Raw genomic sequence first — 18,454 nt, 5'->3', positions numbered from 1 at the left:
ATGTCGAGGCTGTAAGTAACGGGGACAAGATTTTGGCATCGAAAGCGCTCTGGTTTTTATTTGTCATCCGAGCAGTATTGACCAATCACGTTCGAGCTTGCTTTGATTGAACGCATGTGGAGAGCATTGCATTGGCCGAAATGCAATCTGAGAACCCACCGGCTATCATCTGACCATGACTTATCTATTTTTTTTGGTTTAGAATTAGATTGAGCTACTTGTGAAACAATCGCGTCAGTAAAGTTTTTCCAGTGCACTGGCACTGACCTCCACCTGCCCGGCCCCGCCCACTGCCCCTCCCCCTGTTTGCCCCCCAACTGACCAAGCCTCTCCCACCCCTCCAGCTCTCCACTGCGCTGTGGTCAGATCACAGAGCCGGGGGGGGATTACAGCAGATTATCCTGCCCACAGGATCACCGACCCAACTCCGGGCTGGCCGACCACTGAGAGCCGTTTCCTCCGCCTCGGAAAGTGCAGAACACATGCCCTTCAGGAAGAACCCAGAGTGATTGGCCGTCATGACACACCTGGCAAATACCACAGGAAAGGGATTTATTTTATAGGCTACACTAGACAGGATAATCATCCTTTATTCCGCTCAGTAACAGGCCCTTCTCATTGTGAAAGGACAGCCTCCGCCAGCCCTCCTAATCTATTAATGCACTGTACTAAATAAATTCCGCCCGGATTGAGTGGTTCACATTAGACACGCAAAGCTCTCGGCGCAGTGTTTTCTTTTACCTGAGGAATTTCGGGCTCGGCTGCTCTGCGGATTGTCTCACACTTTGTATTCTCCGAAACCCACCAGAGGCGTCCGTCACTTTCGATCACCATCAGCAGATCTCTGGAGTCTCTCCTCAGGTGGAGGCCGACTCCTCCTGTCACCGCCGTGTCTGCTTCACGGGTTGCTCGACTCTCGGCTCTGTTTAGACGCAACTTTGTGAGACGGTCTACTGCACAGCGCAGTGATGTTTTGGTAGGTTTCGGAAGAGAGTAAGTATTAAGAGAGCTTTTGCACATCTTCCTCCATAAAAGACTGCCGTGGCCATATTCAAACGGGTCTCACGACCCCCACCAAGAAATGTGAATGAAAATGAGTTCTATGGTATCAATAAGTCTCCCGTTTACAGACATGTCTACTTAAAAAAGTAGACATGTCTGGACAAGTATAAATTGAATCTGACTGGAATGCTGGATTCAATGTATTCATGCATGATAGTTATTCCCCGTTGTAGCCATTTTGATCTGTTGTGACCTCGAAGAAAATCACAGCTTTGTGAAACTTTACAGACACAAACGAGAGACCCGGGCATTCGGAGCATGTTTGGCTTTACTAGATAACAGTAAGGGGGTTTTCTAAGCAGAAAGAATAAACAGTAAAGCCTTGCAGTCATAGTGTCAAACTCCATCAGGTCTGCACTGAAGCCATCTTCTCATCTTGTTTTGCCTTCAATCTGGTCTGCAGGAAGTCAAACACATGCTCAGTTGGACTGAGTTCAGATGACCGACCTGGCCGGTCAACACTATTTCACTATTGGGACATGAAAAAGCACTGCTTGTCTGCATGTTTAGCCGTAATGTTCCTGCTGTAGTGTCCTAAAATTGGGGAGCTTTGTATGCGAAGAGCAACAAATCTTTACAGTCGCTGTCTTGGAGTGAAGCCAGAAGAATGAAAAAGCTCTTTTCCACTGCTCTGTTGTCTGCTGCACTTTCGCAGCGTGTATTAAAAAACGGGGATCAACAAGGTCAGCACAGCTTGGATTATTTTCTGTTTTGTTCTCTTCGTGCCTTTTATCCGTCGGTCCTTCTGCCTGTCACGGTCTTTTCTTCAGTCGCTCTTCTTTCTCACTATGGCCACATGGACAGTGATTTATTGAAACTGTGATTGGACAAAACTGCAGTGCAGGGAGTTTAGAATAAACATGTTAGAAGAGGACATCGTGACATCACCCATGGGTTTGTGGACTGCGGCAGTTAAGGCTTGAGTTTGGCCTTTTGGCCGTCGCCATCTTGTTTTTTGCAACCTGACAGAGCTCAGTTCAACCCATCGCTCAATGCGATATTTTTAGGCATGAAGTGAAAAGATGAAAACAAAGATAACTCCCAGACCGGACAACGCCGCGGTAACAACCTGTCAATCACAAAGTGGCCCCAACCTAAACCTCTAAATTGTACCATTATTTACTAAATGAACATCATGCTGAATTGAAGAAGACTTAGAAAGAGCAATTGAGGTAATAAATCAAGTGAGAAGAAGGGTTATTTATTATTTTCTCACAGACTTCTATACAAATTTTCTTTTAGTCGCCCCCTGCTGGTCATTAGAAAGACTGCAAGTTTGAGTCTTCACTTTTCAGAACCGGTGGTTGCCGTCTGAAAGAAACTGCTTCATCTTCCTCTCTTTGCTCTTCATCCTTGCCCCTACAGAAGCTCTTTACTCTTTTATATGTAAATCCCCCCCCATGTGACCCCGGAGGCCGTTTGTGCAAGGTAAGGATTTAAGAATCATGGCTGCCAACAAACATCCAGCTCTTTATATAACCAGCGTTCGGCTTCTCCAATATCAGTTGAATTCAGAGGACCTGGTTGCTGAGTAAGGCTGTCCTCAACTAATGACATCATCAGTAGATTAACACTCATACAATTTAATCAATCCTGTGTGCCGAGTTTCTCCACAAAGAATAATGCAAAAGCACCACTTTAAATCTTTAAAACGTACAATCTTCTGTTTGCCGGCATGAAAAAGGACAACTCATCAACTCAGACGAGGCGTCCCTGATAATGAGCGGTGTTCCTCTCGAAAAGCACCTCGCCGGTTTGTGTCTGTGTTTCTCCTCCCCTCTGCTGGAGACTGATGCCGGGATAAACAGATGGATCAGCTGACACCGAGTGCCATCCTGAAAGATGACAGATGGAGGGACCTGTTCAATTGGTGCTTCGCTTAGTTTCCTGCTACTCGCATCCAGATAAATCAGGAGTTGAGAGACGACGTCCTGCAGCGGCGAGAGCAATATAACGATATTGATTTGCTTTTGATGTTTAATGGAGTTTCTCAAAAAGGAGACGCTCGTGGATGAAGCGGGTGGTATGTGATGGAAAGAAGGAATGGGGGTCAAAAAGATAAAAGCGCCATCCAGACAAATTAATGAACTGGATTTTAATTACACTGACCAGCATTCCTCGACTGTGGAGGAGAGCTGTTACAAAACCCAGTTAGTGGTTAGTGCACATTGTGGAGCCATGAAGAGGAGGGAAACGGCTGAAAGAAGCTGGGAATGCAATGGAGCTGGACTGTAAAAAGTAGTTATAGCACTGGCATCTTCACTATACCACCAAATCCATAACCCCCCCCCCCCCAACAAGCCCACACACAAGGAGTGATATTTTTAGCGCATCTCGCTATCTCTGAGATGGAGCGTGGAACTCCCTCTCTGCAGGCTGGGGCTGCTGGAGATCTTTCATTTTAATCCAGACGAGAGAGAGAGATGGGGGGGGGGGGGGGGAGAGAGAGAGAGAGAGAGAGAGAGAGAGAGAGAGAGAGAGAGAGAGAGAGAGAGAGAGAGAGAGAGAGAGAGAGAGAGAGAGAGAGAGAGAGAGAGAGAGAGTGTGTGAGTCATCCAGAGCTTTCTTTGTGTCTTCATGTCCCTGTTTCTTCTTACCATCTAACTATCTTCCCTCCATCTTTTCTTCCGTCTGTGTTTTTACTCAGTCTGGCACTCTTGGCTAAACGTAAAAGTCTGTCTGTCTGTCTCTGTCTATCTTTGTATGTTTCATGGACTTAACATTTGCATATTTATTTTGTTATTTCAAATTCTGTCATATTTAATCCAATCTAAAAGTGAAATGCAGACTAATAAGCGGTCTTGGCATTTAATTCGTCATACATATTCGGCAGCACAAAGATGGCTGGCTGTGTATTACCCTGGAATAAAGGATAATTACTGATATAATGGGGTGCAAAAACAAATGCTGGGCAGGGTGCAGCAGAGTGAGAGTGCCTTCAAGGTTGATTTGAACTCAGTGAAATGGTCCATGTAGCTTGATAGTCTCAATTGTCCTGTAATGTATTCCTGGCGTGGCTGGACAAACGTAAATGCACCATTGAATTGCTTCCCCCTTGTTTGCTTTGATGTGCCGTCCTTCATCTTCAACCCCATCTCTAGCAGCGCTACACGGGGAGAAACAAATTAAACTGATTTAAAACCCAATGCGGCCCGACAGGGAGAGGGCTCCAGGAGAGAAATACCACTAAAAACAAACAGCAATAAGAAGTGAAAACAATTTCACTTTTAAGAAAGCCTTCATTTTGACGGTCATGAGCTTTGGGTAGTGACTGAAAGAATGCGATTGCAGATACGAGCCGGCGAAATGACTTTCCTTTCACCCTGAGAGATAAAGTGAGGCGTAAAGCCGCCGCTCCTCCGCTTCAAACGGAGCTAAATGTGTTGTGTGTCAATTTACACTTGTTGCAATCATACGGTCTTTTCAAAATAAACCTGTGTCTTCACAGAAAATGACTTATTTTGGTTCAGGCGACAAAAATACTTGGTGAGGTTTCGGAAAAGTCAGCAACTTGGAAACAGTTTTTAAATGTTTAAATCAGCTGAAAGCGATGCCATGAGAGCTGTGGGAGTGAACCAAAATCATGAGCTGAAAGAGACAATAAAGCGTCTCAGAGTCGAGTGATAAGTCTCTGTGGGTTCATCCAACAACCCCTTTCACATCACACACAGCCAATTCACCCATTGGTACTATAAAAAAAACAAATTATAGCTGCTTTGAGTTAAAACACTAATGCATAGTATGAATTTATATAATTAAAGACTATACCAGCAAAATGTTATGTTACATCCCTGGAGATAAAATATACCATACATTTATGTAACAAGGGCAATTAGTATTCCAATTATAGTGCAGTTATAATAATCATGTGAGCAAGAGAACAATAAGAGCATCAGCGTGATCGTCCCAGATAGCAGTTAGATGTCATTAGAGGAAAAGACAGGATTAACTGTGTGGATTCTTTTTGTCCTGAAACGGCCTCAGGGCCATTGCCTTGCAGCAGTGAGTGCCACATGAGGTCTGACAAGTCAAATGTCTGGACTTTTTATTCGCATGTTTCTCGATGGCCTCCTGTATCCTCATGTTCTTTATTTTCTCAAGCATGAGCGCGATATTTTTAGACTTTTCAAATTTGTCCTCCAACTTAAAATGCACCCTTTCTGTCTCCACGTCTTTTCCTCAAATCACGTCATGCCAGCAGCTTGAACCTTCCAGCATCTGTCTGACGTTATTCCATCACACTTTATTGGCCAGACCTGAGCAAAAGTCCCATATCCTAAATCTGGACGCAGTTTTGAACACGCTGAATAAAACTAAGATGGATACGATTAGCTTGCAGTTGCATTACTGCCGTTGACCACTGATGAATGTGTTGAGCTGAGTCTTAGAGGTGCAGATGATGTTTCTAATATTTGGTTTGCTAATTCGAACAGAAGCAGGGGATGAAAAACAGATAGATTTATCGAGTGATCCCCGGAGAGCCGAGGGCTCCCCGACTGAGGAGGAAGGAGCTGCGATCAGGTAATGGGGCCTGAGCGGCTCGCTAGGAAAAGCAGTCAGCATCTAGCAGACCGTTTCCAAAACGTCAGAGTCTGGGAATATGGGCTGTGAGAATTAGCAGTATGTCCAAACAGAATGGATGTCTCCCACTCTGCATGTCCCCAGACACTTTCCGTCTCACAAAAGCCTTCGCACATGCTTGCGCGCAGGCGTTCAGCCACGGTAGCTGTGCCAGTGCGGTTCCCTGTCTGCCTTCCACGGATCAGGATTCAGCAAACGCCTCGCAACCAGCTCCATAGTGCGCTGATCACTTTTCCACTCGCAGCAACACACATGCAGGCCTCACGTGAAAATGATGGAAAACTGCTGGAAAAGTCAGGAAGCAAATGGGGTTAGGGAGGAGGAAGGAGCGGGAGGGAGGGGGGGGGATTCATGAAGCTTCGTGACGGCACAACATTATAGTGACAAACGCTTTACCATCATGATGAACACATCTTTAGGAGACGTGCCATGCCCTGCAGGGTGCAAAATGAGGACATTACACACACACACATACCCCCACTAGTCTTTCACATTATCGCTCACTCCTGCTGCTTTCAAACACACACACACACACACACACATGCATGTACACAACCACACATTGACATACTGATGCACAACCAAGTGTACATGGACACTAGCACGCAGAAGCCGCCACACTCGATGTCTCCCTCATTGAAATAAAGAACGGAAACCGGAATGAAGCCCAATAAAACACTGGGAGCCGAGGCTGGTTTGGTTTAATCTCATTACACTGAGAGCCCGAGGCCTCTCTCCCCCTATTTATAGCTCCCTGAAAAAGAGGAGGGTCGGCCTGCGTGTACACAGCATCACTGGCATGTGCAACCGCGGCCGCCAGTGAGGCGAGGGACGCGAGGGACGCGAGGGACGCGACCACTCGCAAGACGGGTCCTGCGTCAAATTTGATGTGACACAACACACAATTGCCGAGGATCTGTGAAGACAACCGCCCTCGTTCTCGATTCTCCAGACACATGCGTGCTTCCTCGTTTGCCACATTTACCTTCTGTTCCTCTCCACTCTCCTTATCTTCACACCTTCTCCCTGGTGTCGGCGTCCCACCTGTTTGATGCAAAGGAATTGGCTCAGGGGTTGTGTTCTATTGAAGCAGGCGGCCTCCACGTGCCGGAGAGCACTCGCCGCTTCTTCTTCTTCGTCTTCTTCTTCTTCTTCTTCTTCTTCTTCTTCAAGATGTTTATCTGGCACTTTATGGTCGAACGCATTCTCACTCCAAACTCGTCAAATACTGGCGCTTGGTCACGGGCCCTAAGCTTTTAAACTGTGACGCTCTACACGGCGTCAGTTTGTGTCCGTTTCCACTTGTTACACTCGTTTTCAAGATAAGCGTCTGTCTAAACAGGAAGTTACGTTCAGGCAGCAAAACCCCTGAGTCAGGTTTAGGAAAAGAGTTAACGGTTATCAGTACCTTGGCTGAAAAACGACGACACTAACGACCCAAAAACATTTACTTTTTGTTACTCACGGGACACAAACAGTGGTCTCCGAGACAAAAGTCCTGGTTTTGTTTCACCCATCCGCCTCACCGCCCTCCCACTTTATTGCTCTTTAGACTCCATCAGTTACTCTGACTGGTTAATTGAATTGAGGATAAAGCAAAGTGCATCGATATCAGGCGGCACTCCCCGACCATCAGTAATGAGGAGAAAGATGAAAATTAATTGCCACTTTCCAGTAAGAATATCCTGAATAAAACATACAGGAGAATTAGCTTCTCTCGCTGAGCAACACTTTAAAACTTTAGCCGGGAACTGCCAGTACTTCAGATTGCGCCGGCGACCTTTCAAGTTCTTAAAAAAAGGCCGACACTAAAATCTAAAAGGCTGTGGAGTTAAGCTGCATTGAGTGAGAGAAGACTCAATTCTGATCTTCTTTCAGGAAACCTCTCACAACAAAACCCCCAAACCACACAAGTAATCACACTAGAAGCCCCCTGATACACACACAACAACAACATTGAGAGACGGAGAACACTGGAAAGGGCCTCTGTGGTGTTAATTACTTGGCAATGTTGGGGGTAAAATAACCTCCAAGTCTGTGTCAGCATCATTAGAAAGCCCTCACAATGGAGGTGTGAATAATGATGGATGTTCCTTGCTGTAAACCTTCCTGCTGTGAAGCTGGCCCAAGATAAAAAATAAAAAAAATAAGCACGCTATCTGCGGAAAACATCCAGATCTCCAACTGTAAAGTAGAGCGTCAAATGAAAACACCATGGCGAACCCTCGGGCTGTGCTTCTTTTTCTCTCCCTCTCTGCCCACCAACAGCCTGAACGTTGAGTGTAAATGTGTGAACATGAACATGACCTACAAGAAACAGGCTCGCTGCTCTGACAAGACAGGTTACACTCACACATTGATCCAGGAGAGGTCAGGGGCCCGTTTTCTAACAGAAGTGAGCATCAGCGTGTATACGACACCTTTAGTCGGCCATAAATCATAAGCTGCTTCATGCATTATGTAAAGTTCTCAAATGTGTCCACAAACCTGCAGCTGCATAGATTACCAACGTTATTATATATAAATATATATATTAATATATTTTCCTCACACAAACCTATTGCATCGGTTTTATTTGCATGGGTTTCTAAATCAATCAGTTTCAGTGGCAATAAAAAAATGTTTGTGCCTCGACTTAGACAGGAAGCAACACGTGTTGTGCATTCCTGAGCAGAAGCCTCAGCCGGCATCAACACAGCAGCAACAAGCTACTGTAAAAATACACTGCTGCATTGTACCAGTCGCTGCACCTGTACATGTTACATAGCAACAATGTACAAGGAATGTTATGCCCTCACAGTGTAAAATGCTGTGGAAACCTGAAGAAGAGAAAAAAACATAAGAAGAATTTACAGTAGATTTAGTAGTACTCCAGTGATACCTTAGCTTTTACTTTTTCCATAACTTTCTGCTTCTACTTCACTATATTTCAGAGGGAAATATTGTAGATGTGAGATCTTCTCATAAAATAAAACACGACAGGTTTACTTCACGTCGCTATTAACTCTGCCCTTAACCGCTTTATTATTAAAATGCCTCTAGCAATAACACAATATATAACCGTTTAACACTCACATGAGTCATTCAATTTGTTGGCATGAATATGTTTACATTTGACCTCTTGATCCCAAACACACATTGCAACAAACACCACATAAACACCAACATGTAGCAATATAATCATCCTGTGAACACACAAAATAGAAGAATCCCGACTAAACTATTTTTTTTTTTATCAAAAACTCAATTGCAACACCAAGCAACAAAATGAGCACACAGCAACATGATGCACGTGCGAATGATGCTGCTATGCTAGCAATTTAGCTACTTGATGCTTACCGAAAACTTACCGAACCAACAGCGAACAAAGAGAAAGAAATAAAACACTTAAAAACAGCCAAAACCATAAATGATGTCGTACCATTGCTGTGTTTGAGATTGAAAGTTGTGTTCAATGGCGTGTTAACGCTGCTAATGGCTACTTTGTTGTCTCCTAAGGAGCATTTGCTCATTGCCCCCCTCCATCGTTAAACAGCCTATCCTCAGCCTTCACATGAAAACACGAGTTTCGCCATCTGGTGGATGGATTGTGGAACTGCGCTCATCCTAAAGGCCTGCGCTGTCCACACGGACCAATGGGGTATGTGTTTTGATGGATGGGAACATGTGTAGAGGTCTGCCTGATTGAAGTTGTATTTAAATGAACTAATGTCTATAAAGACAGTTACCTCGACACGCCTCGACTAAACCTCTCCAACTTTGCTCTGCTTCAAGTCTTTAGCGTCACTCTGTGCACAGGCGACACATCAATGTACATTTTTGGAAATGAAATCTGTGTTGCATCTTCACATACTCATGACTCAATAAGATATATGCTGAATGTTACACCTCTGCAGAAATATCACAAGTGTTACCTTTAATATTATTCAATGTCTATTCATATAGACCTCATAGTCACAGAGATGCACTCTATTGAGTATACTTAAGTAACATTTTGTTTGCAGGACTTTTACTTGTTGCTGAGTATTTTTGAATTGCTACATTGCTTGAGGGCTTTCCGCGGTTACCAAGAACAGCTGAAATGACAATAAATATCTGCGGGCTGACTTGATTTTCTGCTTTCTAAATTAACTGGCTATGAAATATGTAGTGTCACATTTAGCAAGCCCCTACGCTGTTCTGGTTTTGATAGCATCCAAATATGATTTACTGTTGTTTGCAGCATTATTTCTCGCAGCGGAGCCGAGTCAGACCAAGATTGGAGAAAAACAAACTATTTCCTGATTTATCTTTGTATTTCTGTCTCAGGCGCACCCTATATCTCAACACTGTTTTGACGAGAGAGAGAAAAAGATATATAGGCGGTATATATGAGCAATAATGAACTTCTGAACAAAGCTTTGGTCATGTTGGCTGTGACTGGGCCACAGTGTTACACAGTAAAGAAGTGTGTCATGGTTCGGCCACTATTAATGCCATCTGCCCCTCTTCTCTAAGCAGGACTGACACTCTTTCATAATCATCCAGTGATGCTGATAATCTGCCAGTAATTTCTTGGCAACAACACTGTCCTGGGGTGGGAGGTCTGGAAGTGTTACCTCAGAAGAGACGCCGGCATCCGCCGGCAGCTGAGCGAGCGCTCCGTCTCCATCTGAGTCTGTCCGTGCCAAACGTGGTCTCCAGGTGCACTCCTTCCTTTCTCCTCAGCCCTGATTTGTTGTGAGTTTTTGTTTTGAAGCAGGCGCCGTCTCCGTTCCCCGGACGTACCTCTCATTAGTCTGACAGGTGTACGCCATTTGTCCCCTCTGCTCCACTATACTGTGCGTGTTTGTGTGTGTGTGTGTGTGTGTGTGCTGACACACAGCTGACAGAGGGTTTGTCAATCTCAGTCAGTTAGACAGATCTGCGTCAAGACAGCCGCCTAAAGCACATTTTCAGCGAGGTCGTCCTCTGCAGGGACCTCCGACTGCGTCTGTGGCGCGGTGGTCCGTCTCGCCTCTTGGGACGCGACGTGGACTCAATATCCTCGTTCGCCCGCCTGCCTTGTGAGGTAATCTCAAGCAGAGCTATTTGCTGAGAGGTGAAAGACTACCACTTATCCTGAAATTGAATACGCCGTGTTAAATGTTGACATTTAAATTCTTGGTTTGAAGTGGGTGACTTGATTACGCTAAAAAGGTTCGTCCTCTTAGTTCCTCTTAGCGCCCATGGGCTTGAAGAATACACTACTATTACTACTCCTTAAAAAAGCGTTGTCTTTCTTTTTTTTTGACATGTGAAAAATAAACCCAGAGAGAAGTTCAGTCTGAATTCACACAGGATGATTTTCAGTTTGCATCTTCGCCCCGCAGCATCACGATGAACTGATTGTCCTTCAGAGGGGCTGCTCTCTGGTGCACATGCACTGTTTGAACTCCCTCTTTAATGGCAGCCGATTGGCCGCCACATGATGATGTCTGTGTGTGCTCTGCACTTGAAGTCTGATATTTTTTTAAGGAAAGCTGGAGAATGAAGAATGTAGAATTACATCGAGTGTGAAACACCTTTCAGGTGAAGCATTTAAGGTGGAGATGAGGCCGAGCTGGGCCGCTCATTCCAGCACTGGGGGGGATGTGAAGGTTTGAGATGCAGATATGGCTTCGAGCTGGGCGAGACTCTGCAAGCAGCTGATGAGCTCAGTGGACAAGAGAGGGAGAGTGGGATGAAATGAGGGATAGGTAGACTTAATGCCGCTGTAAGCAAGAACGAGGCTATCCAAGTGAATCTCAGACGCTACAGGAAAGCGGCGAGATGGGCTACACAATAGAGAGACAAAGCGGATAACAGAAATAGAGATGGAATCAATGCTCCCTATTTGCACAGGGGTGAAATGAAGCACCGAGAGGATCAGAAAGGGAGAAGAGCATGCAATCACAGGCTGTAATCTTTTGGACAAAAGAGTGACTCAAACAATATTATTAGATCAGATGAGATACGGGGAAAAAAAAAAGAAAAGAGGATTACTGCAATCACACTGGACATCTTGAGAGAGGAGACTGTCACGTAATAAACTGTGCTGTGAAGTTCAGTTCATGTGATTTAATGAACATAACAAAGGGAGACGATGAAAAGAAATTAAGGAATGGGCTCCGTTATGGACTTCCGGCAAATGTGAGCAGACCAGTTGCATCAAAACTGGGCCCTATTTTGTTGGTAACAGGTAGATCTGTTGTGCAACTTTTAGATTTTTTTTGGCTCTCTTTGTTTCTTTCTGCTGGGATCCTTGCCCATCCACACTTGTCAACAAAAAAAAAACAAAAAATGACTATAGTGTGTCGCCACTTCAAGAGGATTCAGTGTGAAAGTAATTAAAATGCAAAGATGCCAAGGTTTCACCAAGCAAACCAACTGTGCTAAACGTGGTTACCAGTGGCCTGAGTATCTGAAGAGCCTGTGAGAGCCTCCATGTGACAAAGTGATGAGAGGAGAACAAACATGACCAGGGACTTTGGATGAGAGCTGCATACATATCCCTTTTGCGCAAACAGTGCTTTAAGATCTCGGAGGGTTTTTTTTTTACCTGCAGGTCTCTGGGATCCGCCTGAGCCAACCAGTAGCGAGCGCCGTTCCAGTACATGAACTGCCTCCAGATACTAATTAGCGCTGAGAGTAGTGAGAAGAGCACAATGTAGTCACAGAAGAGTGCAATCTGTAGCTTAAGCAGATGGTTCTGCACTACACACAAACAAGATAAGAGGTCTATCACTTAACGCCGTTGAAACACATTTGTCGGGATAATTCCTGAATATATATATATTTTTTTTATTTATTTGTCGGAATTGAATTGTACGATCAACAACAGAATACAGCTGTTGGGGTAATTAACAGGAGCTGTACCTCATTAGGAAGTAAATTATTAATACAGCCAGGCCGGCAGTCAGGCGGGCAGGCGGGCACAAGAGCAGCTCCGGCTTACAAATCAGCCCTGGATCGCAGCTTGGGGGAGAAAAAAAGGTGTAAAGAATGCATGAAGTGGAGGGAGGGAGGGAAGCTTTGGTTGGAAACTGTTGCAGAGGACCGAACAGGAAACCGGCTCTGTGCTGTGATTAAACTATCGGCAGACTGCAGTTCCTCGGCAGAGGTGTATTAATATTCACTTTCTCACCTTTTAAACACACAAGTCATGATGCATATCCAGTCCGCCGCATACCGACAAATTATACAGTCAAGCCCGTCAAACGCCTGTGAGGCTTTGGCTTTTTTTTTGGAAAGGAGGGTAGGGAGCAGGAGGGAGAGGGGGGGGGGGGGGGGGGGTAAATAAAATCAATTCTACAAATGCATAAAACAAGTAACCATAGCAACAGAGTTGCGGGAAAGATCTGTCATTTTTGGCGCGGGAACTTCCCAGAGCGTATATTGGGCATGGGACCTGATGACTGATACACTCGTATTAGCATCCTCTGACAAAAGGACTGACAAGACGGTGGAACAAAAGACACCCGGGGGTGGGAAGAGGAGGCAGACGACTGACACTCTTGAGGGAGTCGGGGGGGGAGGGGAGGGTCGGAGGGGGGGGAGTGATTGCCACTAAGACTGCCATTTTGTGGGATACAACATGGTGACAAAAATAGACAAGTGAAAACAGTCTCAGACAATGATTCTTCAAACAATTATGCTAAACACCCAGAATCCCTCTTGAATGCTACCCATCCCCAGACTGGTGGCTGTTGAGAGTGTTTTCCTTTTTCCAAAGCGAGTGTATCAATTACAGTGACACGGAGCAGTCTGCTCTTCCGTGAACCTTGTCCCCAAAACAATTTCACCGGCATCTCTCAGGCCGATTTGATCTTTCGAACCTCCAGATAAGGTCTTGACCGACTCTTCAGTGATGGAGCGGTCGGCCTGGTGAAGACAATAAGGTCATCGCGCGGTCCATCAGTGCCCAACCAATCAAAGACCAATTACTTTTTCCACTCCCCAGATACAAAGTCCTTTCTTTCATGTTCCTTTCGGCTAATACACGTGACCGTACCATATCGGTCATTATAATGGGAAAAAAAAAACATTGTTGTACTGAACTAAAAATGTCAAGCAGTTGAGAGGAAGACGTGAGCGGCTCTATCGAGAGCCGACCTTTGGTTTGTCCCTTCTGGGCTACTGTAGAAACATGGCAGCCGTCTCTGGGAAGAAGACCGGTTCCATATGTAGATATAAATGGCTTTTTCTAAAGAAAAAACATTTTTAATCGTTATGTTATCCATTTCTACCAATTGGTCCCATTAAATGCTAACTCACTGTACCTCTAAAACATCCCAGCATGAGGGTAATCAGGCTCTATTTTTGTCGGTGACCATGTTCTTGCTTGGTAACTTGAGCATTTTCTCAATCCAAGCACAATTTTATGGGCAACTCCTCATTTCCCCCCATATTTTAGGATTAAGTGAAATCATTTAGTGCATTAAAGAGAGCAGATGTGCATGGGGACACCTTTTAACCCCACAGCCTTGAGCTAAACACAACGTGCGGCTATGCTCATAAAGCCTGATAAATCTAGCGAGGAGATGAAGCATCCAGCAAGCACGCAGAATATACGGTCACTCTAATATGCAAAAAGATTGAAATAATATCCACACAATGGAAATCCCCCCGGCCTCCCGCTGATATGAGAACAGATGAAACGAGGCCTTTTGCAATCTATACAGGCTACAGGTCAGACACTGACCTGTGCAGAGCACTCTCATAAATACCTCTACACACACACACACTCTCACACGCACACGCATGCAGTGTACACCGTATTTGACCACTACTCATGACACACAACATTTATCTAGCAGCCTCCATTCCTCCATGCACACTCCTTCCTGACCAGTGTGTAGTACAAACACCCACAGACTGTACACATCGCCTCATGGATGTGCTAAGGAACACACACACACACACACACACACACACACACCTACACACCCACACACCTACACACACACACACCGAGTTGGAGCCAGCTTGGTGTGTTCTGAGAACTGAGCTTGGAATCAAATTACGTCTCTCTCTCTCTCTCTCTCTCTCTCTCTCTCTCTCTCTCTCTCTCTCTCTCTCTCTCTCTCTCTCTCTCTGGTTTGCCGCCCACAGAAGGAAAAGGGCAGGCAGAGTGAGTCCCAATGCACTAAAGATTGGACTGCCTCAGAGCGTGTCCTGTGGACTAAAATACAAATCAGCCCTTCCTGCAGTCAGCTGGAGTTGGCCCTTCTCCCAGGGGCCCTTCCGGGAAGGCCGTCTGTGACATTAGAAGAAACGACCGTAGGAAAACAAATAATAACAGGATTTAAAAAAGAATCGGGACCCCCAATAATCCCCTCGAGACGCAGCACAGGGGGACGTGTTATTAGTCTAATAATCACTCTGTTGCTGTTTTAAGGCACGTTTGGGCTTCATCGAGGCAACAGAGGAGTCACACAGTCCAACACGTAACTCACGTTTCACCTGCAGAAACATCTGGGGAGTGCAGGTTACACAAAGGACAGAGAGGAAGAGGGAGCAACCTGGAAAAACTGCATTCATAGCTGGGACTTGTTCTCTCTGACAAGCTTTCTAAAAATATATGAACAAGTGAAACACACTGAACGGGCCGACGGGGCTCAGGCCCAGGGGCCAAACGGTTTAGAGGGGCCCCTCGGCCACAGCTTTCTGTTGAAGTTATTGCGTTTCTTGTTGGGAAGTCACAAAGAGAAGCAAAAGTATTTTCAAAAAGACTCAAAACAATACAAAGAGATGAAAACTACCAAAAAGGGATTCAAAATGACTACAGAGAGATTGAAGATGACAACATAAATATGCAAAATGACTATAAAAACATTATTGCATTGAAAGATGCAACATCTCTCAACAAAGATGAATGTATATACCAATAAGAGACGCAAAACGACGACGAAGAGATCCCAAATTACCAGAAAGCGATGCAAAACACGAGAGACGCAAATGACCAAAAACAGACAAATTGAAGTCAAATAGATGCAAAACGTCCACAACGTGGTTCAATTAAACCCCGAAAGAAGACGCAAAATCACTAGAAAGAGATGCAAAAGGACCAAAAACGTGTCTCTTTAAATCTGTGGCTCTATGTCTTCTGGGAGGAGGGGGGGGGGGGCCTTTACATGTGCCCAGGGCCAATTGTCTCATAACCCGTCCATGGTGAGACATGACCAGCCTCCCCATACACTGAACAGGCGCCGTATTCTGCCATGTTCTTAAAGATGTGTCCTTCGGGGAAGCAAAACAACCGGGGCGCTGCATTCGAAAGATGATAAATGGAGCAGTTGTTGTGGAAGGACACAGTAATTGTATCAAAATTGTATCGTTCCATGAATCACTTAATGAAATGCCTTTAATCTAATCTGTTTGATTAGCATGCACGCTGTAATTTGATTTAAATTAGCAGGTGGAGTTTATGTATCATATCATTCTGCTGTGTTTGATGTCCTCTCTCTCTAATGCAGGATTTAATTTGTTCCATGTAATATCCGATCAGAGAGCAGCCGAGCTGTCTGAAACCGTTCCTGTGATGGTTCAGCTAAAACTTCAGAACTTTGTCAGATCTTATTTTAACCAGAGAGTCTCTTGTTTAACACAACCTCAAGGGGGTCAGATGTCAGGGATCAGGCGCTTTAGGGGCACTTCATGCAAGGTGCATCCCAGTAAAGGTGGAGGAGTTTTTGTTCCACTGGGCCCCAAACCTCCCTCTGCAAACAAGCTGATAACGGCTGGACTGGATGTGATATCAGTGCTGCTCGAACGCACCTGCCAGACCTTTGGTGCCATTAAACCGACCGAGCCTCGTGTGTCGTGTCTCTTATCAACATGTGGACGCTCTTAAAAATGTTACTGGTGTATATATACAGATGCTGCTTCCTGCGTTTCGAGTGGGCGGACTGGTTTGCGCGCCGTTCCCATCTGACAGTCTATCCAAAGACGCATAACGCATCAGCACCGAAAAACCCACGCGTCCCGCCTCCCGGTGGAAAGCGCTCTTCATATCAGTTAACCCTTCAGGCACACTGCGTTATTACGCACTCGTTAAAATGCCCCCCCCCCCCCTCCTTCTCCTCTTCCTCCTCCTCATCCCCTCCCGTTTACGCATATGCCTGGTGGGCTGCCATGGGTTATTATTGGGACATTTGGAATGCACACCCTCCTCTCACCTACCGTTTATTCCCGACACAATTTCCGATGGATGTGTTTGTGGTCCCGTGGAAGGAGGACGGCCAGGACATCCGAGACTTTTTCAGTCCCGGTCGGTCGCTCGTATCCACGGCGTCGGAGCGCTCCATGTGCCGGTGGTGGTGCCGGTCGGTGTCGGAGTAACCCCGGTGTTTGATTTTGATCGGGGTGCGGGGTTGTCTCCAAAGATGCTGCGGAGGCTTCAGAGTCGCCTGTCCTTCCCGGGGAACCGGGAGCGACAGGGACAGGCTCTTCTTCGAGCATGGTGGTGGTTCCATCATAGTGCAAAAAAATATATATATATATAGAATCAAATGAAAGATCCCCTTTCGAACTTATTGAGTGGATGATATATGGCTGTATTCGTTTAATTCAAGCACAAAACCCCACACGGTTCATGTCCCTCTCTGCCACTTCGATGTCCGCGCGAACAAATCAAAGTGACCAAGTCCGGCGCAGCCCAGATCTGAATCTTGCTTTCTGAATAACATCAAAAACTGTCACAGTGTTCATTTGACAAGTCATCCAAAAAGCATTCATCTCATCGTTATTTTTCCTTCTTTTCTTTCTGCGCTGGTCAGTTTTAATTCAGTAGAATCTCCGCTCACCAGTCCTGGCTCTGGGGGATGAGACACCGGTCCTGCTGCTTCCCCTGAAGTTTGACGCCTCGTCGCCCATGGCGCACAACCGGATGACTGTATTTATTTTAGAGAATTTATTGCTTTTTATTAGCCACTTATTGCAGAGACACACAGATCACCGGCAGTGGCTTCTGTGTGTGTGCGCGCGTGCGTGTGTGTGTGCGTGCGTGTGGTGTCTGTGTGTGTGTGTGTGTGTGTGTGTGTGTGTGTGTGTGTGTGTGTGTGTGTGTGTGTGTGTGTGTGTGTGTCTGTCTCTGTGTGTCTCTGTGTGTGATTATTGCTGCCCGTATGTCTTTCAGCTGAGCCAAAATTTCCAAGCAATTTCCATAAAAGTGCTCAATTGATCACGCCTCGTGGAGCGCTACGGCATCTCTGTGCGCGCACACACACACCGCTGAAGTCTCGAGTAATTCCTCCATGGGGATGTTGGGTCCAATGATTTCAGCGAGATGTCATACTGGACTCAGTGACCATCCCTCCTCAGAACATGAGGATGGTGTGAAGAATGGTTGGACCTGTCCAAAAAAAGCTCACAAGCGATCCTTTGTCCCTTGCTGTCCGGACTCTCTTCTCCAGCTTGTCTTTTCTCAGCCTGCATCATAAAGGACACGTTGATGAGTGCGGAGCTTCAGTCCTGCTGCTCCGTGTGGGCCATTATCTCCCCATGCTCATATTTGCTGGAGTTCGACGACAAACATTGGCTTCACCACAACGCGCTCCCTCCCTCTCGCTCTCTCTCTCACACACACTCTCTCTCTCTCTCTCTCCGTCCCTATCTCTCTCTCTCTCTCTCTCTCTCTCTCTCTCTCTCTCTCTCTCTCTCTCTCTCTCTCTCTCTCTCTCCCTCTCTCTTTCTCTCTCTCCCTCCCTCCCTGCCTTTCTCTCTTCCTCTGTCCCTCCCTCCCTCTCTCTCTCTCTCTCTCTCTCTCTCTCTCTCTCTCTCTCTCTCTCTCTCTCTCTCTCTCTCTCTCTCT

General features: G+C 45.8%; 1 protein-coding gene across 1 annotated transcript in view; it reads right to left on the bottom strand.

The window, feature by feature from the left end:
• The window catches only part of pde4a (phosphodiesterase 4A, cAMP-specific), a 40,212-nt gene extending 22,018 nt beyond the window's left edge, over positions 1-18,194 (bottom strand). Inside the window, 1 exon segment of the mRNA XM_068577842.1 lies at positions 16,825-18,194. Coding sequence (XP_068433943.1) covers positions 16,825-17,120 — 296 coding nt within the window. The 5' untranslated portion in view covers positions 17,121-18,194.
• Positions 18,195-18,454: the final 260 nt, after the last annotated feature.

The sequence above is a fragment of the Clinocottus analis genome, unplaced genomic scaffold, assembly GCF_023055335.1.
Source record: "Clinocottus analis isolate CAN_PGR_092001 unplaced genomic scaffold, fCliAna1.0.p SCAF_16, whole genome shotgun sequence".
Taxonomy (NCBI): domain Eukaryota; kingdom Metazoa; phylum Chordata; class Actinopteri; order Perciformes; family Cottidae; genus Clinocottus; species Clinocottus analis.
The sequence above is the reverse complement of the archived record's forward strand: the minus strand, read 5'-3'. Positions and strand labels throughout refer to the sequence as shown.